The sequence below is a fragment of the Carcharodon carcharias genome, chromosome 16 (assembly GCF_017639515.1).
Source record: "Carcharodon carcharias isolate sCarCar2 chromosome 16, sCarCar2.pri, whole genome shotgun sequence".
Lineage (NCBI taxonomy): Eukaryota > Metazoa > Chordata > Chondrichthyes > Lamniformes > Lamnidae > Carcharodon > Carcharodon carcharias.
Window position 1 is genome coordinate 5302644 of NC_054482.1, and position 23929 is coordinate 5326572.

Genomic DNA, 23929 nt, shown 5'->3' on the forward strand with positions numbered 1-23929 from the left:
ATGAGGGAGACATGTTAAGGGCTTTTTTTTTACTATTTCTAACGTTTTTAAAACTGTCAGCGATCTCCCTGAGGCAGCACTTAGCCTCAGGGAGATGTGTGCTCTTCTGTACGCATGCGTGAAAGAGCGCACTCTCGCTTTTGGGGAACCCCACCCCCCCCGGCCTGCTCAGGAAGGCCTTAACTGGCCCTCCCACATAAAATAGCGGCGGGGCCTGCTTCTCCGGCAGGGATCGGCTCCCCGCCCGGCAGAGGTTGGGTCGGGCCCGCCCGCCAGACAGAAAACTCTGCCCCAGGCGTTAAAACTCTGGATGGTTTCCTGGTGTGTCTGAAGCGTTGGGTCATGGTTGTCCATTGTAAATAGTTTGTTTCTATGAGGTAAGCTTTTCCGTGAACATACATAAAGATTTGATGCTGGTGAAATAAAGGATCCCTGTTTTACAACTTTCATGCAGTGTTTGCGCTTGAATTGCATGTTATAGGAAGAATGCCAGCACCCAGTGACGTCAGCACCCAGTGATGTCAGCACCCAGTGAGGTCTACCCCTGCGGCATGAAGAATGCCAGCACCCAGTGATGTCAGCACCCAGTGACGTCAGCACCCAGTGACGTCAGCACCCAGTGACGTCAGCACCCAGTGACGTCAGCACCCAGTGATGTCTACCCCTGCGGCATGAAGAATGCCAGCACCCAGTGATGTCAGCACCCAGTGATGTCAGCACCCAGTGACGTCAGCACCCAGTGATGCCAGCACCCAGTGACGTCAGCACCCAGTGACGTCAGCACCCAGTGACGTCAGCACCCAGTGACGTCAGCACCCAGTGATGTCTACCCCTGCGGCATGAAGAATGCCAGCACCCAGTGATGTCAGCACCCAGTGATGTCAGCACCCAGTGACGTCAGCACCCAGTGATGCCAGCACCCAGTGACGTCAGCACCCAGTGATGTCTACCCCTGCAGCATGAAGAATGCCAGCACCCAGTGATGTCCACCCCTGCAGATTCCAGTAATAGCCAGGCTAGCTCGTCAGTCAACATCAATGGCCTGGAAGATGCAGACAAGTCACATGCATATATTGGATTACTGATCCTATCATAATAGTTTGATCTAGTTCTGAATTTCCAACACCATATTTGTCAGCTTGGAAGCCTTAACCTCATGGTTCCCATGGGCTCATTGGTGGAACCCTCCCATCTCCTGCCCCCCACCCCCCAAAGCTGTAATTTCCCTCCAGGTTGTCCCTCCCCAATGGGGTCTCAAACCCCAGTTCTCACCCACCCCATCGCCAATCCCCAAAGGTCCGATCCATTGCAGTTTGTCTCCTCACTGGCCAAGTGCCAAATCGGCATTGGCCAACGTTCCCCTTGGCACTAGCGGTACACCGAGAGCTACCAGGCTCCCATTGGCTGTCAGCTCTCTGAAGCAGGACTACCTGTCCCCGTGGGGCAGATTTCCCCCCTCCAGTCTGTTAATGGCCAATTAAATGACTGCAGGGCAGCAATTCTTCCCCTGGGCAGGCTCCTGCTCTACCCACCGAACTTTTTAGCCGGGGGCAGGGACCACTGCATCCTGTATAATTCAGCCCAATGATCTTAATGCCAAGGGCAGTACATTCACATCTATTTCTATGATTTATTTTTCTCCCACTGTTGTACAGAGCTGCTTACAAACAGGAATGAAGTGTTACCTCTCCCTTTCCCCATTTCTCTGATTTGCTGCTCCAACACCAATTCCTCTGCCCTCATTCTGCCTGCTTATCAGAGGTGATAAATTTCTGCTTCCTTTCCAAATGGAGAACATGCAAAACACGGGCTACACGAGATGGAATTTATCCACTGTTTCTAAGCAATGGTGAAAACTGCAACATAAGATTATCAAGCAATTGGCTAAATAAGAGGTGCAGTTTGACTCCACTTATCAAAATTAATTGCTAGAAATCTTTTTGTCCTCTGCTAATGGAATATTAAATCCACATCCTACTGTATGCAAAATCTTTCTGAGCTCTATGACTGAGGCTATTCGTAGCATGTACACACACAAAAAAGATTATCTGAAAATAATGAACACTAACAACAAAATATAATACAATGTATTTACATCACTCATTTGTAGTATTGTGAATGAACTTATCTACATTATGTGGTCATTCAGTTATCAAAGATGAACACATGCACATAACATGCCAATCCAGATCAGTGTTAAAAAAAGATACACCTTCCACAAGTGCACATAGTTTGATATTTTAAAACCAGTAGAGGTCAGCATTGATGCATATATTTTTTTATACCGTGCATCTATTATCCAATGTGATCCTCTCATCAGAAAGGAAATATAATTAAGTGCAGAGGTATAACCAGTCATTGCAACAATGAAAAGACTTGGCTTTTTCCCAAATTGAATGAATACTTCCATCAAACATGTGTCCAGTCTGCTTAATTTGTTGTAAATAGTTTTGCAAGGTGAATTAAAATGTGCAATTTAAAATACTACATTAAACTGCAGCTGTACGATTATACATAACCAACATTTTAAATATCTTCATATTCTAATTGTAATGCCTGCAAACATCTAACTAAGCAACACATTTCTGCAGGGCTATCCTGGTACCAATTTACTGTCTAGTACAAGAATTTGTTTTTGAAAATAAATTGGCATGGTATGACAGGAAATAGTGTATGGAGAGGAACCATGTGTTCATGCAAGAAATTATATACCCAATGAGTCACAAATATAATTCACCATTAAAGTAGATAATTTTGGAAAATATCGAAAATATTGTCCTTCCTGAAATATTATATTTATATAATACTATACTTACAGAAACATAGCTCAATATTAGATATACATCATCCATGCTAAGAGATGCATTGCATATAATATACTTGTCACTTAACGTGTTCATCAGTTTTAACCTTTTGTTAAAACTTAGCTGACATCTATCTGTCCAAAAGGTACCGGGAATGAAAAACCAAGTACAAAACAAAAGACACACAAAAGGAACTGAAATGATTCCTTACTTGCTTGCTCTGTCTGCCTCATCAGCATCCAGTGGGGAAACAATACCAGCGTGTGAAGATCGTTGAGGTCGAATCTAAAGACAAGTAGACAGAAGTGATTTTCATTTCCAATGCTTCACTTCTTACACGCCTCTTCCATTTAGTTCTATGGATGGCAGCAGACGAGCAAAGTAGCCTTTCCTTGAGAGAGACAGTACAGAGAATGTCCGTGGCCTATTTAACCAATCCTGTCCTCAGTAATGCCCCAAATAAGCAGCACTTCTGAAAAGGCCACTGGACAGCAACTCGATTTTTTTTCCCCTTCCAGGGGAACGTTGATGTTAATGCTGCATTGTCCTTAACCAGCTAAACACGGACACTGTCGTACAAGGTTGATGCATCATTTTCAGTAGGAAAACATGGGCACCCAGTTATCATAAATCAAATAATACAAGGTACTGTTATTATAAGTATCTTCCTTCGGATAAGAGAAAGAAACCTTACACATGTTAAAAGCCCCACAAATTATATACATCAGACAGCATAAACATTAGTGATGCAATATTGTTATATACATTTTTTAAAAATGTATATGAGTTATTAAGTGGAATTAATCACATTTTGTATTCATCGCCCGGAAACAGGATTATCACCATTATTCCAATGCAGCCCACCCAATAAACCAAACCCTGGTATCCAGTTAACTAAATATTATATATACTGGCAGATCTTCTAGGGTGTTGTTCATAGTATTTGGATGATGCAGAGTTTTATAATGATGGGTGTGTCATACCATGCATGCACGATGTATAATTCTGCAGCTAAGCTGCAACAGTGTCATTGCTGGTCACTCCACCAAAGCCCCAAAGCAATATCCTAAGGTTAAATACTGTAGCTGAAAGTTTTCAGATAGCCAGGTTCTACTAAAGTTTTGACTCTAGGTCAGAAAGGAAACAACATGAAATTATTTATATTTATATCTTCAAAGTAGGATAGGATTCAAACCTATAATTTTTATAATGGCAATTTTCCTATAGCACTGCCCACACTAAATAGAAGGACAAGAACAGTATCATAGAAAACACAAATATTCTTTAACTAAAGTGTAAGCGAGTGTACGTATGAGTGTATACTTATAATTAGACTTTATAAGTGAACACTTAATGTATCCTTCAACTAAGAGTTACAGATATTGTGGCTCTGGTACCATTTAGACAATGCGAGTATATGAGTGAGTGTAATAGTGAGGGTGAGCTTAAGCAAGTGAGAAAGATGGAGCCTGCCATGTATTTTTCAAAATTGAGTAAATCACAGCAAACAAACCAAGTTCAAACTTAAATCAGTGTTATTGCAAACAATGAAAGTCACAAAAATTCTTTATCCTATGATGAAATGGTCATGATAAACTACATGAACTTTGACCGTTTCAGCTCCTCAATATTTCACTGTCTTTTAATGATATTTTTATTGCAGTAGCCGATTACATTGATGTCCATTTCAGTTTTAAAGTTGGAATTCTATGAAACTGAGTAATCCATGCATTCAGTTATCTCCGGTCCTGAATGTAATGATTAGAAGTTATGCATTCTACCACGCCCACTTTGGAGTTCCACAATTTTGGAGACAAAAAGAAAAACAACTACAAGTGCTAACTGTAAGGAACTGTCAAGTGGAGGATGATTCTATCTGCCCAAGAAAGAAAAAAAATGCTTCCTTTCTACTTTGTCGCTGTTTCAAGAATTGTGCTATGTTGCTTTCTTTTCTCTCTCATATATGACAGCATCAGGGGAAAACGGTGTGCTGCTGTAGAGGGAAATTACAGGGTAGGCAAAATGCATTATATTATGGTGTGAATGAAACAGCACCAGTTAGTAAAATTATGTCTGCAACTGGAGAAGGCGCGGCTTCCCCAGATAGATTTTCATGTATAAGGTTTGGGGCTGCATTCATTTTTTGTATTGTTTAATGTTTTGCTCTTTCTCCCTAGAAAATTATCACTTCTAGCCATTGATTTTTAAACTTTAAACCCCTTATCCTAAATCACATTATGCATTCAGTTCCATCACGAGCACACTGTATCTAAGTCATCAAAATCAACTTCAATACGCCTGCAATTCTTGCATCACATTTTCTTAGCAGCAAAACTAAAATGGATGCTCATTGTCAGGTACAACACTTCACAGTACCTTGTTTTTTTTAAAGCAGGCCGGTACCTGTCTGACAAGAGGAAATGCTGCACAACGTTGCATTTAACAATGCATTTATCCGTCTCTATGATAAATTCCCTACAAATGGCAAAATTTTAAAATGTAAAACGTCTTTAAAAACACGTCCATACGACAAACAGAGACTTTTCTCTTTCCGACCTACCACTCTGGATCTCTCTGCATGCATCAGCAATGGCCAAAAGGGCAGGCAATTTGCCCTAAGCCTTCATCGGTACAGCTGTGAAATGGGTTAGAGTTTCACTGATGTCAGGTGGGTGAAGAAAGAAGGTCAAAGCTAACTGTGTTCCTGATATCTTAATAAACTCACTCCCTGCAGGAAGTGCTTAACCTCTAATGAGCAGCCAACCCATGCACTCCTTCAGTGGAAATCACAAACATCATCATGTGCCCCAATATTAGGCAATGCAGTGTGCTGGAACAACATGTTTGGCTAACTGAATTTTGTTGGTTGTGCGTGTGAAAACATCAGATGACTCAGGACCCAACCACGTGATTAAATAGTAACCAACACTCACTATCCAGGCTCAAGTGAAAAATAACAATGTCGATCAAAATACAAGAGAGAGAGAACAACTGCCCCTGAAGATCTACAATGGCAAGAAGGGGAAAGGAGAACTAGTGGGAAAATTAAATGCAATTTCAGTTGCAAATGCAGAAAACTCATTAACCTTTCTAGGGTATGTAGCTGCTGTATTTTTTCCAGAAATGACTATTCCTTTGCATGTCTCTCTACACAAAATGAGAAACTTTGACAACCAGTTTAAAATGTTAATTTTGGAACCAAATGACAGATTTCTGATAATTATTTCTCAGTTGTTACATAGGAACCTTTTTGTAGCAGTATGTTTAACCCACATAAAAGTCTTTGTTGTCAAACTGCATTTGAACAGTAAAAAAAAAATCAACTGTCTATACTTTATTTTTGAACTACTCATTTAAATACAAAGGTAATTATCAGTAATGAGCACTCTTTGATCTTTCCAGAAAAGACAAGCTTTCATGTACTTTATTGTACATCTTGTTCTAAATAGTACTGTATGTTTCTCCTGCATGTGTTAATAATCCATTTTTTTCCCAGAAAGAATATTTTTAATGATTGCATTTTTAAATGACAAAATCAATGAGGGAAATTAAATCACAGAAACCACTTCAAGTGGTGCAGCTGAAGAGGTGCCCTGTACCATTCTTTAGGTTTCCAAAACACTATATATATATATATATATATATACACACACACATACACACACACCATAGAATTTTTAAAACAAGTGTACCCCACCCCGGTGAGAAGCCATCGCAAAGGCAATTAGACAAGTTTCCAACTTCCAGCTTCAAAATATTCTATTAATTATAGACTTCAAAGTCATAAAGTTGTTCAGCTTTCATTAGAAAAATGTGCCCATCTATAAAACTTGACTAATATATGCATGAAATATGTAAATAAACCCCACTTCCTGCTGTCTGCCGAAGGGCAAATAACTTTTGAGTGTTTTGCAGTTGGAAGACACATACTTCTAATTTAACAATGGACAGACTAATACCAAGAATTAAATGAGATACCAGAGTTCTACACTACAAATATACTGAATTAACTAACTCTCCCCAGTTAAATAGCATTCCACTACTTTAGGAATAAAATGCAATTTATCCTGGCAAACTAGATAGACAGTTATTTGGAATAATTTAAATCTACAAGATACACTGTGGCAACTCGTCAAGACTCGTCAACAGCACCTCCAAAGCTGCAACCTCCACCACCTAAAAGGTTAAGGTCAAGGAAAGCAGGCACATGGGAATACCTCAAAGTCCCAAATCATCCTAATCTGGGTGTAAATGGTTATTCCTTCATCATCACTGGGTGAAAATCCTGGAACTCTACTTAACAGCACTGTGGCGGAACTCCGTCATACATATTGCAGCAGTTCAAGATAGAACCTCATCACCACCTTCACAAGAGCCTCTGGAGACGGGAGCCACATATGAATAATTTCAAGAGTTTTGTAAGTGTACAATTGCAGTGATTTAAGATCTTTTTTCATTCCATACACTGTTTTATGATTCGAAATACCATAGTGAAACAAGATATTCTTCATGATTTCCTTCAGCCTTATATACATTGAGTTTTCTGGTATTCTGATATTATAAAAATTCTGGACGTACAGATGTATTCCACTAGGGTCAATTGGCAAATAATTATCCTTTTGAGGAGGAGATGAAAAAATATGAAATGCAAACATTGGAATATGTTGGCAATATTTTGTTTCACATAATGCTTGTTTTGATCTCTATTTAATGATATAAATAAGTTGCCTACACTTTGAACACAAATTACATTCAGTGCCACAACAACATCAAGGAACAGCAGAGTATTCTATTTGGGGAAGGAGGTGGATCAAACTGTTTTGTATTTTCTTCCTGTTTTATTGGCCCTTTGAAGATGTCACGCCCCACACAATGGAGTGGGCAGACAAACAAACTTCATGTTTAGCACATTGCAACAAGTTGCCGGGAGACACATGAGAATAGTTCGCAGTAACTTTCAGCGCGAGGTAGAGAAGTGCCTCATCTGCTCCACCAAAAGCACACTTCAGATTGGTAGCATATTGAAGGATAGCTGATAGCACCTGTCTTACTACCGCACAGCACCATTCTAATGTAGTTGTTTCCATAAACATGAACCTTGCATTTAATTTCATTGAGTATTGTTCTTCTTCTCTAAATAAGTATGGGTTTAACAATTGTCTAATATTTCCTAATGATTACACCATGCACCTAAAATATATTTTTAAATTGTTCACCTAGATCAACATATACATCATAGATCAACTTCCTGCTTGTGATCAAATTACTGATTATTTCCTATTCTTTGGTCACTTTCTTTTCTAAATGATAAAACCTAAAATATTATTCTGAAATCCCGTTTGCTCCAACACAAATTATAATTTTTTGCATAATTAGTAAAGGCCAGTCATTTGCAAAGTAACTAAGAAAACAAATAGGACCACTAATGAGTACTTACTTCAAAACAGGTATTCATTCCTGGTTGTTTACATAAATTTATTTTTAAGCATCCAATGCCACAATGGGATTCCAGAGAATTCCCTGATAGCCAGAAGAGAGCACTTATTAAAGACTGTGCTGCATGTTACTGCATGCCCAGCATTACACACATCTTTCCTGGGAGACAGAAGCACTATGGACTGGCTCATTAATTACAAAGGTGAGAATTCAACGGCCAAAATAATATGTATTCAGTCAGTTTGCTGAAATGTACAAAAAAAAACTTGCATTCACCTTTATTCACCAAAAACCTTAACAAGGCTTGAGAATTAAAATGTGTGCACTTTCTCTTCTCCCATGCCCTTCTATTGTGGTTTATTTAGCCCAAGGCTAGCCATCTGTTATCACGAGCAATGTTCTATAGTTAAGAAAACAAACAACAAAACAGCTAACCCAAGCAATTACAGGCAGCAGCACACAAATACAAAAGCACAAAAAAACCCAAGACTCTTTTTCCCCCCAAGTGGTCAACCACGCCCACACATTGCTGACTCTGTGCTCAAAAAGGAGCAAGGAAGCAATTATTTTTTTGGCTTTTTGGCAACTGATGAAGAAGAGCACATATTTGCACGGAGATTTGGAACACCCCTTTTACACACAAAAAAAAACCAGTCCACGTTTTTATTTCATTCTAATAAACTCATTTCCCGTTAGGTGATCAGCTTGCTCATGACAAAGTAATATTCATCTCTCTGGAATTCACATTACTTTCAACAGCCTTGGAAAGTTTCATGAAATTTAAACCATCACAATAAGTTTTTTTTTAAAAAAAACTTGTTGCAATTTGGTGAACTGCTAGTAACCTGGGTAGTTTGCCTGTGGGTAATTTGGCTTTACGCATGACAAAAATGGCAATGATTTGGTTTGTTTTGGTGTTTTATTAAAATGACATCTATATAGACATTCCCAGTTCTGCAATACCTTACCGTAAGCTGCAAAGTTACAATGGAATGCAACATTGCATATTCAAAGGCACTAGTTTTAGTCAAGTAAAATTTACCAGTTTTATTGTTGGGCAGTTTAACCAATGGACGGACAAAACAAAATGTTGATTGCTAGGGCTGTATTCAAGATATTAGCAGTGTGGCTTACCATTAACTGGCTCTTTTCCAAATTGGGGGTTAATATGGGAGAAAAGAACTGCATAATCCAACATATTGCACATGCACAATTCGTTTGCCTTATTTTTGAACTGTTGAGCTCCTTATTTCAATAAAAAAAATGAGCCATATATAAGTTAAGCTCTATTGAAACAATTTGGATGGTAGCCAGCGAGCTAATTCAGCAACACCAAGTGCTGCGTGGGGGAAAACAGTTCCTATAATTTTAGAATGTTTCAAGCAAACCTCACCAGACGTCTTGAATACTCAGAATGAAAGGGTATGGGAGAAAAGTAGAGCTGAAGTAGCAGATCATCCATGATCTTATTGAATGGCAGAGCAAGCTCGAGGGGCTGTTTGGTCTACTCCTCCTCCTATTTCTTTTGTTTCAAATGATCTAAAATTGCATGAATTGAATACAATGAAACCTGCAAATTATGGACACATTGGGGACTAGCATCAGGTGTTCTTTTTTGTAGGTGTCCTTAGTTTCAAAATGATCATTGTATGTTCAGAGCTTTATTGTTCCTGAAAAGACTCCAAGGACCAGCTAAGATTATGATCAGCATTTAATCATCTACAACAATGCTAAAAACATCAACTGACATACATATGAACATACATACATACATAAATACATACATACGAAGAAGGAGCAGGAGTAGGTGACATGGCCCTTCAAGCCAAGTATCTGTACGATGGAATCAGTTCCTAAAGGTACTCAGATGCTGAACAATCGTACTGTGTGGAGATGAAAGTGTGCACATTTTCTGGGTTCACGTGGCTCATGTGTATTCATTCCTTCTGAATCCAGGTGGGGAGGGATGCGAGTGCATCTTCTGGCATATGTTGTCAATAAGGTTGCTTTCGGAAGCAAGGACAATGGGCTGCAGGGTTGATTCATACCCGGAAAAATGCACGGGCAAAAAGGAATCTAATAATTAGGTGGTCATCCTGATCTTCAAAATCTGATGTATCACAAGTTTCAAACACTTCAATATTTGACTTGTTTCAAGATCCAAAACAGCTTAGTGCACAGTTTGTAATTTGCAAGCCTTCATGGTTTCAGAGTGCCTCTTGTATTTTTTAAATACAATTTATTTGGCTTTCTCAGTAAGTACGCATTTATTCAGGTTTCCTTTCACTTTGTTTACAATGACAAAACAAACTATCTGATTATCAAGTCAACTCTCATTTGCCATGAGCAACAAACTATACTGAAGCAACAGATGCTTCAATTGAACAAAAATATATGTACCATGTGCAAAATGGTGAGTTTTTTTTATTAGCTCAAAATATAAGTTCAGAAGAGACTTAAATGTTGACACTTTTAATGTTTTAAATTCCCAGTCAAAACAACATGGGCATTAAGAGGTAGGCAACTATAAACTGTTGGTGCAAAGACTGAATGGTTACATCTCTTCTCTGTCTCCTTGTAGCGTCTTCATTGTCTGAGGGTTGCAAATCATGGCTCATGCCATGATATCACTATAGAACAAGGTGAGGAAGCAGACCCCAAAAACTAACTCAGCTGGTACAGGAACAGAGCCTGCACTATTTGCAATACTCTCTGCCACACTCTAGCCATCTCACCAACTAAACTAACCAACCCACAAGAACACAAGAAATAGGAGGCGTAGATCATATGGTCCGTTGAGCCTGCTCCATTCAATACTATCATGGCTGATCTTAGGCTTCAAGTCCACTTTCTCACCCGCTTCCCACATCCCTCAATTCCCTGAGACACCAAAATTCTGTCTATCCCAGCCTTAAATATATTCAACGACGGAGCATCCACAACTCTTTGGGCTACAGAATTCTGAAGATTCAAAATGCTTTGAATGAGCTAATTTCTCCTCATCTCAGTCCTAAATGATCGGCCCCTTACACTGAGACTGTGCTCCTGTGTTTTAGGTTCCCCAACCAGTAGAAACAATCTCTCAGTGCCCTCATTCTTCTAAACTCCAGAGAATATAGGCTCAATTTACTTAACGTCTCATCATAGGAGAAGCCCCTCATCGCAGGGGCCAATTTAGTGAACTTTCTTAAATATAGAGACCAAAACACACTCCCACAGAGCTGCAACTTCACGATTATCTTCAGGCTTCACAAGTATTTGCCACACAACTGTCACCTTGGAACTGAGTGAGTTTTTTTACCTGACTTCCTGTTCTTGCCTCCAATATTTCCTTTTCTATGCCCTCGAAAAGACACTGATATATGTTGAGGGTTTAGTTTCAGAGGAACTGGGTAGCCCTCAAATACCTTGTTAAAGTGGAGCTTCTTCATTGCGAACTTCAGTGTGGGGCTTATCGCAACCAAGTTCGACCCTGCTCTCTCCCATTGTCCAGTTTCTGGCAGAGACCACTGGATATTATGTTCGCTTTAATTGAATAGGAAACTATTCTTAAAAGAAAGTTAAGCCATAAAACTTCTTGACAATGCAGCCACTCTTTAATTTGTTTGCAGCAATTACCTCCTATACTAACATGTCACAAAGACCAACGGTCATCAGGGAACTTAACTGTTTCAGGCTCCTGTGTTCTTAAAGCCACGAACGTTGTTGCATTTCTGCCTTCTTTATGGAAACTCATCAATCATACACATGGGATTAGTTAACCATATATATATATATATATATATATACACCTATACACGCACGCGCACACACACACACATGTTACAGGGAGCTCAACAAACAGGTCTACTCTTGAATAACAGCAACATAACAATAAATACCTTAAGAGTAAATATACTATTTACACTACCTCTGGTCATCAATTAAGAGTCTGTATAACGTGTCGGTGGCTTACTGATCCTCCTGGATCTCATGATGGTATATCCTTCTGAGATCTAGACCCCTCACTTCGGTGCTCTTGGCTTGGAGGCCGGGGAGAGCTGCCGGCCAATCAGATTGGCCAGCATCTCTCCAAGGCATGACTTTCTCCTGGTGACGGGCGGAAATCCAGCCTTATGCCAATCTACACTTGCTAGAGCACGAAATAGAAACTTCTGGGCACACTCCATATATCCTTCAATTGTCTTATGATTGGGAACTTGGAAAAGTAATCAGTGACTAGGAGAAAGTTGTCACATAGAAACATAGAAACTAGGAACGGGAGTTGGCCATTCAGCCCTTTGAGCCTGCTCCGCCATTCAATATGATCATGGCTGATTCTCTATCCCAACGCCATATTCCTGCTTTCTCTCCATACTCCTTGATGCCCCTAATATCCAAAGATGTTATCAATTTCTTTCTTGAATAAACTCAGTGACTCCACAGCACAGCACTTCACACCATGGACAGTGAATAAATCTGTTGCAATTTTGGACCAAGGATGCGATGGAACCTCATGAGGGTGTGGCTGGTGACTCTGACATGCTTCACACATCCTCATTACCTTTGTGATACATTGATCCCTGGCCATAACACAGGTGCCCTTGCCAGGTGCCTCGTTTGCTCCATACCCACATGGCGATGGGCAATGAATGCTGGCCACTAGAGATAGCCTCCCATGAACGAATATTTTTTTAAAAATGCCCCGGTGTAACTGTTATAATACATCTTGGTGAAGAGCTTCGGGTACAAGTGCCACTTTCCTTTGAAATTTGTGCCTCTTGAAATACCTAGTTCATCTCTGTACGGCCAAAAACATCGCAGGGTGTCTAGTGCTTGCATCGTATCAGGCCAACCTTCTACAAGAACTCTCCATAATGCCTTCAGTCACTGTTCCCTCCTGAGGTTGGTTGCACTTGCATTGACCAAAATTCATCAGGTGGACATCGAGTACATCTTCTACTTTGATGTCAATGCCATCTACTTGTAGGTCTAGCAAAACATCGGCAGTTTTATTTTGGATTTGGTAACCTGCTCAGTGTGTCTGAAGTAACCATTTTACTGCTCGGTTTGTAACAGACTTCGAAGCCGTATCCCTGTATTTTTATTAGAAGTCCCTGTCGTCTGAGTGATGTGATCATTGACTTGTGCCAGATCGTTTCCAATAGTTTGTGGTCAGTTTCCACAATTAACTATTTCCCAAACAGGTACAACTGGAACTTAGTGATACCAGATGCCAGAGCGAGTGTCTTGTGCTCTATGTTCAAACAATTGGATTTCAATTGAGATTGACTTTTGGAGTCAAATATAATTGGTTTGCCATCTTGCATAATGCACGTTCCTAACACTTTTTGAGAGGCATTGCTCTTTAAGACTGTCTCTTTTCTTGGGTTGTTGTATTGGAGAACTTATGTCTCTCTTGACAATGCCCGTTCAATTGACCCCTGGGACCCCTGCCACTTCCATCTCCTCCGGTTCCTGGCACTTTGTGCTGGGGAGCTCTCTACAGTGCCTCCTCCAGTCACTACAGTGCTGTTCCTGGAGGGTGGGGAGAGCTGCCGGCCAATCAGATTGGCCGGCAGCTCTCCGAGGCATGACTGTCTCCTGGTGACGGGCAGAAGTCCAGCCTTATGCCAATCTACGCTTGCTAGAGCATGAAATGGAAACTTAACCATTTCAGATCCCAGTGTTCTTAAAGCCATAAGTACTCTGTGTAAAGAACCTTTTTTTGATTTGAAAACTAGTTACATGAGAAAGTAATTAACATTAAATAACAGATAAAACCAAAATTGCAACAAAGGGCACTTATCTGACTTTCCATTGAGTTCTGATTTGCTTAATTGCTGAACATTTTAACATTAATTTTTTAAAAAATTACACACAGTTCCACAGAACTAGTTCTTATGAAAACGAAGGTATTTGAGCTTGGCTTAAATTACACAGTCTCGTTTTCAATTTCAGATTTCAATTATTTAAAATACATTTAATTTGCTATTGCACAATTAAAATATAGCAGACATTTGTTTCTTTTTGGGAGCAGTGTTGAATTTTAAGAGTCGTCTCCCTTAATAAATGGCCACATGATAGTTAGGTGTTCATACGTAAACGTTATCCTGGGATATAGCACTCTTATAGATCAATGCTCTATGTAGGAGAGAAAGCAAGATGTCAAATGCAAAACTAACATTTTCATTGGACCATCTTTGTTACTGAGCATAAGCCAAGCAGTTTCTAATAAGGAGATATCCATTAATGCCACACTTGTGCAAAAGGTGTTGACTTTCCCTCATCAGATCATGTCAAACTGCTTAAGCTCTCTTTACTTTAAACAACAAAACAATGCAACAGCTTCGTGTGGAGTGCTGCAATGTGAGGTAATTAAAAATCCCCTTAAAATAAAACTTTTTACAAGGTTCCTTTTCTTGCCAATAAAGACACATGACTGAGCAACTGTATCAGTGTCAACAGCTTCACTAGAGAGCCTCTGTGAGAAAATCAATGGTAACATGCTCAGCTCCCACGGCTTTCACAGATATCGATGTTTCCAGAGCAAAAAGTCTGAATCATCTATGGAAATGTGTAGAGCATAGTTCTTTCTGGATGATCACAGTCCAGTGTTCCAAGAGAGTGTGACATCCAATACAGTGTTGTGGAAGATATGCTGCTGTGAGCAGTGCTGAGCTGCAAGCCTATTACTGACAAAGCATGGCTGATTGACAAATCCAGGTACCCACTGCTTCTTGAATGTCAATATGAGCTTTAAAATTTCTGTCAGACCTTAGAAGGGAAGTAAACCTTTGTGCTATCATGCGCTCCTCAATCAATCGTGGAAACTGAAGCCATCTTAAGCTCAACATTTTTCTTTGGAAACTTTGATTCTGCTGCACAGATTCATTTTTACAAAATGACTATGGCACTGTCTAGCAGTTGTTACACTTCTCCCATGATTAAGTTTCAACAATTTCAATGCCACCCTTAGAATGACTGGCTTGTTGCACAAAACTGCTAATCACATTCAGAGGGACCACAAACTCACTTGGAATAGGAAGTGAACGTGTTCGTACAGACACAATAGAGTCAGGTATCCAAATTACACCTCCTGCAAACCTGGCTCTTAAAATCCAAGAATCTCAGTCCAAAATGAGATTATATTAATTATTAGTTCAGTTTATTATGCTTTAATTTTGTGTGGATGGGGATGACCGCTGCCGCCTCATAGGTGCACATTCTTCAGTAGGGATACCAAGATCTGTTAGAATTAGTAACTTGAGGTATGGAAATGACAAACGTTTAGCCTTCAATTTTTGCCAAGTCAGAATGACTTGGAAGCCCTTTAAAAACGATGGGCAGGTCCCAGTTCCAAGATTTCCTAGCCCCATTCCTGGGGTTCCCAATTTTCAGCAGTGCCTCTTAAGGCTGCGGGCTGGTCTGGTCACGAGTCTGCACCCTGCACTCCCAACCTAGCCGGCTCCATTGCAGATATACGCATGTCCTAGCCCTCCACAATTTTCAATAGCCCACTGTCAGCTTTTCAAAGAGCCGTGGTTCACGGAATCTCAGAGGTGTCGTGAACCATGATCTGCATGAGGGAAACTTTTAATTTCAAAAGGTCCTCCTCATGTCCTCCATGCCAGGCTATGTCCCTCACCCCTACAAATGCAGAACGAGGCTTGGCTGAGAGCCCAGAAGTCCATTAGCCTTTTGAAACAGCCCCAGGGAAAATGTTGCTCGACTGACAGCTCTGGCACTCGGGTCTCTCTGTCAATTGGACAATGCTTGTTTACACAAAATGAAGAGGTCTCAAGTGCTCGCATTTTCTGCTAACTGATACTTTAAAGGGTCTAGATGATTGACAGCTTTGTTGGTTTGTAGTAAAATGAGTTTTCTCTAAGAAAGTGGAAAGTCATGAATGCATGACTTTTGGAAAACTTTTTTTTATGCATCCTGCTATCGCTATAGGGTTCATTGGTTCTATACAGTGGAAGTGGGTGAATGAATAGGTTGGCATGGAGACCATGAGGGGCCATGTGGGTGGGTGGAAAGGGGAGGGGTGAGGGTTAGAGGGCCTTACCTTTTATATTATAACTTGTACTAAGTCCCACAGCACCGAGACTGGCCTTTTATACACCCGCCTCTGTATCTGGCAACTCGTGGCAGCCTCCGAACTCTTTCCCGGATCAGATGGCCCAACTGCAGGCTGCACCCACCCTCGGCTACAAAGATCATGCCTTAGAGCCACTTTCTCCCAAGGAAAAGCCAGGAATTTTCCTGACATCCGCTATCTGCCTCAAGGATGAAAATCTAGGCCTGAATCTTTAAAGGAAGCCAACAAGTTACCTTGCTAGGACACAAAGTAATGGCACATTATTAATCCAAATTCAAGAAGCTTTATATTTGAAACTGGTTGTGCAATACTGCAATTGGGCGTGCTCGATGTTGACAAAGTGCCAATGCCACCCTGATGAAGAGCAAAAATTCACTACAAGGATAAAAGAAAATGGTAAAATAATAACAGGATTGACAATTATAGACCAAAACTAGGTTTCATTCCCACTGTAGGTCAACTGACATATCTATTCATTTACCACAATTAAATTATAATAATTCTTCATGTGGAACAAATAAAAATATTTGGATGGGCCAATATTTGAAGAGCTTTGTAATAAATCATTTTGCTCCATGGGTAGAATTTTTGCCCCACATATACAGAAGTGAGCCGGCATGAAAATGTATGCTGCAGGCCAGCATGTCGGTTTGCTGACACAATCCTGACTCCAGGAGGCAGATTTGGGGTCAGAAGGGTTACCTGCCCATAAGCAGCAGGTAGCCAATTGAAGTGGGTCAATGGCCTATTAAGGTCAATCGTTAGATGCCACAATCCTGTGCATAGACTCCGCCTCCACGATGCTGTGGCCATTTGTTTTTTAAATGCAAATTTAGTTTAAAAGTTTTTAAAGTTGCAAAGAGGGTGCCACAAGATGGAGACAATCTCTCTCTCTCCTTCTTACCTGAAATGGTAGGCTGTTGCTCATTCTGAGCTGGAGGGCCCCCTGTTGGCCCTATAGTTTGAAGAGCCAATCTGCCATCCTTACTTGGACATCAAGCTTGTCCTCAGGCCACTATTTGGCCAATTCAACGAAAAATCACTGCTGGGCAACTTATCTTCCCACATAGTGCGGGTCAGAGCCTCCATATCAGGGTCCTGATCCAAAAGGCAAAATTGTGCCCTCTATTTGTACAAATGTAATTTAAACATTTTATGCATGAATAAATATATATGGCTTCAGTGGAACATAGCAAATCTTGCTAAGAGTTCAGAAAGACATAGTATATACTCTGAAGTAGGAAACTCTAAGTCACAGATGTTACAAGAGGTTTTTTTTTAAAAGAATGCTATTTTTCAGGACAGTGTCTTTCATTTAAGAGAAAATGAAGAGGGCCATGTGGTCTATTCTGAAGTCTGTTGAACAACAGGCTTTGGTGACATCACTGTTGAAGATTAAATGGAGGCCCGAGTTGTTTTGCTGGAAAGAAGGTGGAAGGTGTTCACACTTGGACATAATGTTAGCAGCATCTGTGTTTAAAGTGGTTACACTGCTCATCTCCAAAAGCCCAGGAAGGCGTTGAGAATGTTGGGATGTAAACATTTATACTTTAAACTGTCCATTTACTTCACAAGATAAAAGAGAGTTCGTTTTCTACCTGGATATAAGGTCCATGTGATTCATGTTGCCATGGATATGGGTTTTGAGAGGGGAAGGGTATCTAAGGTACTGCTGAAAGCTCAGACACAGGCAGTCTGCCAGGATCTGGGACAGAGAGAGCAGCTTGAGGCCCAGAGTCTCTATGGGTCACTACGCAGAATTGTAGATGGGAGCTCATACTCGGATTGAAAAGACCAAATTTGTGAGCATTTGAAATGAGGCTGGAAGATTTGCATAGCTTGTGCTAGAGGAAAAACCCTCGCCATGAAATACAGTTTTGGGGTTAGGAAAGGAAAGGAATGGAGGTAAATCCTCAGGAACCAAGAATCACTTTGGACTGGGTCCAGGAAGATCGAATGACTACTTAAAGGACAGCATAAACTATATCTGTGAAGTGGGTTTTTTTTCCAGCTGTGTTAAAAGTAAAGTGGGGGAAGTTCTGTTTTGTAGTTTAAGGTATAAGTTGCCTACAAAAAAAGTGTTTGGTGATTTGTACTTTTAGTCTGTTTGCTACAGTAAAAGTCTTACACATGTGTCATCCTTTCAGTTATCAAATGAAAGTTTGAATTTCTTTTTTTAAAAGGTATTGGTCTCTACGGGGATCGTAACACAGATAAAAGCATTACCATCTTCAGGTATGTTTCACTACGCACTGGTATATAGGAAATTTCAGATTAACCACAAATCCCAAAACACATTTTATTCCATCTAACTATTGATGCAGCAATATATTCAAACATTTAACTGGTCCTACCACTATATATAAAACTTTGGCTGTTCATGTTGTATAAAATGGGAGAGAGAAAGTCAAGCCAAAGAGTTATGTAGCTTTGAAGTTTTGAGACTGGTACAATGAAACCATTCACATATTATCAACATTTCACCTCTCAGTATTGCTTTTGAATACTGATACTGCAAAATTCTGACATTTCATTAAATTTCAAAGCAACTTAAGTAATGCTGTCAGATAAAAGATTTTGACGGTCTTCTCTGAGTGGGAGTAGACTTCAGAATTTGCATAACAGTTCCTGGGAGGATTTTTTTCTCTGCTGCTAACCCTTTAAGAACTGTAAACTTTTCAGATGGTATGATATGAAGATCCATTCAAAGTCTATTGAACTTTTTTTTAAAAAAAAGCAATTAAAATGAATTGAAAATTTCTTAACCCATAATTTTTGAAAAATAGAAATGCTATTCCAATATTCACTTTCGTCACTGTTTTCTGAAAAGCGGCCATTTTGTTCTATCGCCATGTCAGAAACATCAGAACAGGAGTAGGCTATTGGGGCCCCCAAGCCTGTTCTGCTATTCAGTTAGATCATGCCTAATTTCGAACTTAACTCAATCTATTCACCTTGGTTCCATAACCCTAGGCACCCTTGACCTAAGGCCTGGCAAAAAACTTTCAGTCTCAGTTCTGAGATTTTCACTTCGCCTAACCTCAACAGCATTTTGGTGGAGTGTCTTCCAGGTCTCCACTGCCCTTTGTGTGAAGTACTTCCTGACATCACACCTGAATGGCTTGGCTCTAATCTTAAAGTTTTCCCCCCTTGGTTCTAAACTTCCCAACCAGTTAACAGTTCTTCTCTCCAACTACCTTTTCAAATCCTTTAATCTTCTTAATGCACCTCAATGAGATCATCCTTTGATCTTCTATACTCAAGGAATACAAGGCTAGTTCTATGCAGGCTATCTTTACAATTTAAACAGCAAACCCAGTGATAAACACCCATGCCAAAGGTGCCCAAGACACTTTACTTTGTTACTTACCGAGAAGTTAATCAGGTAGAGCAAATCAGAGTGCTCAAATTCTGAGATACGCCTTAAGACTATGGTAGAGTTTTGTTTTCGTCTATTAAAAATGGATGAAGAAATGGACTTCTATAAAAAGTAAACAATCTCAACATTATTCTTGAAAGATCCTTTTATACTACAGACTGGATTTAAGCATGGCATTTTCTTGAATTTGCACAGCAGACATGCTGGCTGGGTGTCTCAACTTGCGGCAAAGTGTGGAAACACAGAGCCATGATGTCATCACCAAATAATGTCAAGGTACACAAAATGTCTCCGGCAATAAAATGAGTTAAATCAGTGGCAGCGCATGTGATAATATTATGCCAGTGGGAGCTATTTTGAAAAGGTTTCTTTTTTGAGCTGCTGATGGCACAGGTGTTTTTAGTGACCAGAGTTAGACCCAAGATGGGCACTAAGGTCAAGTGAAAAACGGGTCTTCCTGCTGACTGATTCAATAAATTCCAGTAACTTCACTTTCACCTTGTTACAGGTTCTGGCAGACATAGGCTGCAAGCAACCAAACATCAATATAAGAACTGTTTAACAGTTCTTTGATTTGCTACTTTTTCCCTTCTATCTTTCTCTTCAAAAACTACCATACTATCAGCCAAAATTGGCATATAATGTAACTAGTAAAAAGATAAAATGTATTTTCACAAAATAAGTGAATTTTATGGTTAGTATTCAAGTTAGGAGCTGTGGACAATACTAATTGGATTTGTTTTTTTTTTAAATTAGGATTGTACATATTTGAAAAGTATAAATAAAAAACTAGGAAATATTAATTCAGAATCCTAAATCAATGCGGTATAAATGCTCCATCAATAAAAAGCATAATCTTAACAAGAGATTTGCAAAGCAGCAGTGTTCCCCAAGTGCATGGCTGAATTCAAATTGGCCTACACTAAGAGAGAGAAAGTCAATAGCTGCAGCAATGGGTGAAGTATTGCAATGCAAAAGTTTCAGATTATTACTTTCTAATACATAGCAGAATACTAAATTGTGTGCATTCACAGAGAATAGCTTTTACACAGGGGGATGCATCTTCTTTGGAACAATATCTCAAGACAATGGACCTATTATAGCTCGAGGATTTGAGGATATCTCATGAATGATTCAATAGTAAACGGGAAAGTGGAGTCAAAAGCTTTTATTTATTTTGTTCACAAGATGTATCACCATGAGGAAGCCAAGTAATAGTGCGGGGGCAGGACTTGAAAGGATGGGATTTGTTGGAAGATTGTACAGGCTTCAACAGGGACAGCAGGTACTTTACTTAGTTCTAAATGCTAACTGAAGTGTTATGAAGTAGGGTTCCATCTGGCACCTTAACCTATCATTCCCTTTCAGATATCGGCTAATCTGATGCATTTACAATTTTGGCTGCGTTTACTGCATACTACTTCATCTCGATAGGTATCACCCCGGTCAAGTTTTGTGCAACGTGAGCATGGGTAGCAATGTCTGCTTTTCATCAAATAAAAAAAAAATTCGGTCGGTCCTAAAATTTCTAAATTTCTTGGGAGTTCCAATGGGCTGACAGAGCACTTTTTGGATGTGGTTTCATATCTCACCGGAGTTAGACACAGCAGTGTGTGAATCCCAAGCTGAGAGAGATGAACCTGTAGAGGGGGACTCGTTCATGCAGTGCCTTAGACAATGATGCAACTCTTGAGTTGTGCTGCCATATTTTTTGTTGATACGCAACTGAAACTATAATGACCAAAAAACCCAACAGCAGCATAACTTCAGCCTTTAATTCAGATTCTCAGTTTCCACGTTTTTCTATTTGAACCTTAGTTCCAATATTCTCTGCATTGCTGGGCATTAGGCTATAACAATAATAGTGTTGTGTAAAATAAAATATAGTTCTGCCTGAGTTTCAGGCTCTTATTGCTTTCAGCCCCAGAAACAGCATTTTATTTTGGCTTAAAAAAAATAAACCTCATCTGTGAATTTCACTCTACATTCATGTGGAAAATAAAGCATTTTTGACCACAAGATGGCATGATTTAGTTATATAGAGAATGGTAGATACAGCACTCAATTTCATGAAAAACAGACTTGCACACGATCTCCTTTTCATAACTTCCAATCTAACGTGACAATTTAAGAAAGCAGGTTAAGAAAATTCTTTGTTATTTGGAGCACACCTGTATTTGTTTTTGTACTAACTGGAACTTCACAAAACTAACTTATATTGGTAGGATAGAAAATATTGCTAATCCACAGGGCTTTTAGCAAATATTGCAGCTATGTTCTGGACTGCACTGCTGATGGCTATAAGTTAGCTGTACTCAAGAGGGTAAAAAAGTTAGTAAACTGTGAGAGAAAAGAGGACCATTTAACAAGATAATTCATATTAAGTTAAAAACAAATCTCTTCATTCCTCCTCTGTATTATAATTACTTACCACCAAAGATTTAAAATGTGCAGGTGAACGGGCCTGCTGATTGCCCTTTTCCCTGTGCTCTACCGCGTCTAAGAGTGCTACCGTCGCTAAAGCAAGGAGTCACAACAATGTTCCCATCACCTCATGTTGCCACTTATGTAAAGTAAACCAGCCATGAGGAGCTTCCTAAAGCAGCGTGTGGAACCAAAAGACTGGAATGTTCTCTACAATTAGTTTTGGAGGAAAATCACCTCCACATCTTTCCGACCAAGGAAACATATGATTTGGTCGACACTTTATAATTTATTACTCACACCAAGTAAAGCAATAGGGTAAAAATCAATAAGTTAATGAAATTCTGACATTGTAAACAATAAAGGCTAATTAAAAAACCATCTTGAGAAAGGTTTGTGAAATCCGTCTATAAGTAAAGACAATTTATTTGACACAGTTGAATAGTAGGAAAGTGGGGGCATTATTGTCACATCAGGATAGCTACTCAATATCAGGTATCCAAGCCTCAATGCTGTCAACCTCCACACACCTGGAAAATTATGTAAAAATCTCTAGCTCTAGACAAGCATTAGGGCATTCTGAAAAACATTTTTATGCTAAAAGTGATCAAAACAATTTGAGAATTTTTTAAAAAGGGCACATTTCTGAGTAATGCCGCTGCACAATTAGGGAATATATTTCTTTAATAACAATCAGAAATCATTCAAACAGACCCAATGCATGGTCTACATTTCATGTGTCAGAAAACTCATGGCAACTGTCACCAAGGATGACACGGGCAGTCCATTAAGAATGTGAGCTGGATGAACAAAACCGACAACTTTTTGGCAGATAATTAAAATGTTATGCAAGACTGAATATGTTAAAAGAGATAGCAGGCAGAATTCATTTTAATTTCTGTAGTTTTGAAAAGCAGTTGTATTCTTTTGTAAAGCAATAATAAAACTTAACAGACAGCTAAATCTCTCTCCTAATCTACAGCCTCAAATAAATCTGTTGACATTTTCCCCAGTTACAAAGAGACAGTCAATTTATTTAAAATTCCGCCGATCAGCGAGATCTAACGTACAGCACAACACAATAGTCCATGATGAACCACTTAAGCATAAAATGTCACTCATTTTTGTTGCCAAAATAGACCACAAAGTTTTTGGCAAATAACACATAATTACAAGCAACTCAGGTTTAATCGCTTCTTCAGCTAAAAATAGACTTTTTCTACATGTCACCTGCTCGGCGTTCAGGCCAGTAATCAAAACATTTTCTTATTTTATTACAAATTACACAACTTTACCATGGCAAAATTGCAGCTTTTATTAAAATTATTTATTTTGAAAGTTTTATTCACTTGACATTGCCACAGGTCGAACTGTGTGAAGTTCACAGTTCATTTTCAAAACCAGAAAAAAAAGCCTTCTTGGAAAACGGCTAAACACTTAAATTAGTTAGTGGACAAACTGGCCTAATCTCAATTCCAATCAAAATGCAATCAGTACATCCCAAGGAACCCATCCAATTTTGATCATTTTCAAAATCTTAACAGCCTTGTGAAAAAAGGAGTCTAGAAATGATTGAGAACAATGGTTGGGATTTTCCAGTCCCGCCCACTGCAGGAATCGTTGCAGGTGCGATGGAAAAGTGGAAAGACCAGCAAAAAGTTCCGTTGATTCAGGCAGGAGCTTCCGGTCCTGCGGTGGGTGGGGCCGGAAAATCCCGCTCAATGTTCCATTATACAAATGTTCAATGCTTTTGCATCAAATTCCTCTCTCCACTATAAGGCAATAAACAGTTCAAGATAAAGG

General features: G+C 39.5%; 1 protein-coding gene across 2 annotated transcripts in view; it reads right to left on the bottom strand.

The window, feature by feature from the left end:
• The window catches only part of dennd1b (DENN/MADD domain containing 1B), a 277534-nt gene that overhangs the window by 8705 nt on the left and 244900 nt on the right, over positions 1 to 23929 (bottom strand). For both annotated transcript variants that reach the window (XM_041208107.1, XM_041208108.1), the window contains one exon: positions 3016 to 3089. In XM_041208107.1, the coding sequence (XP_041064041.1) occupies positions 3016 to 3089 (74 nt within the window). The remainder of the gene's footprint in view (positions 1 to 3015; positions 3090 to 23929) is intronic.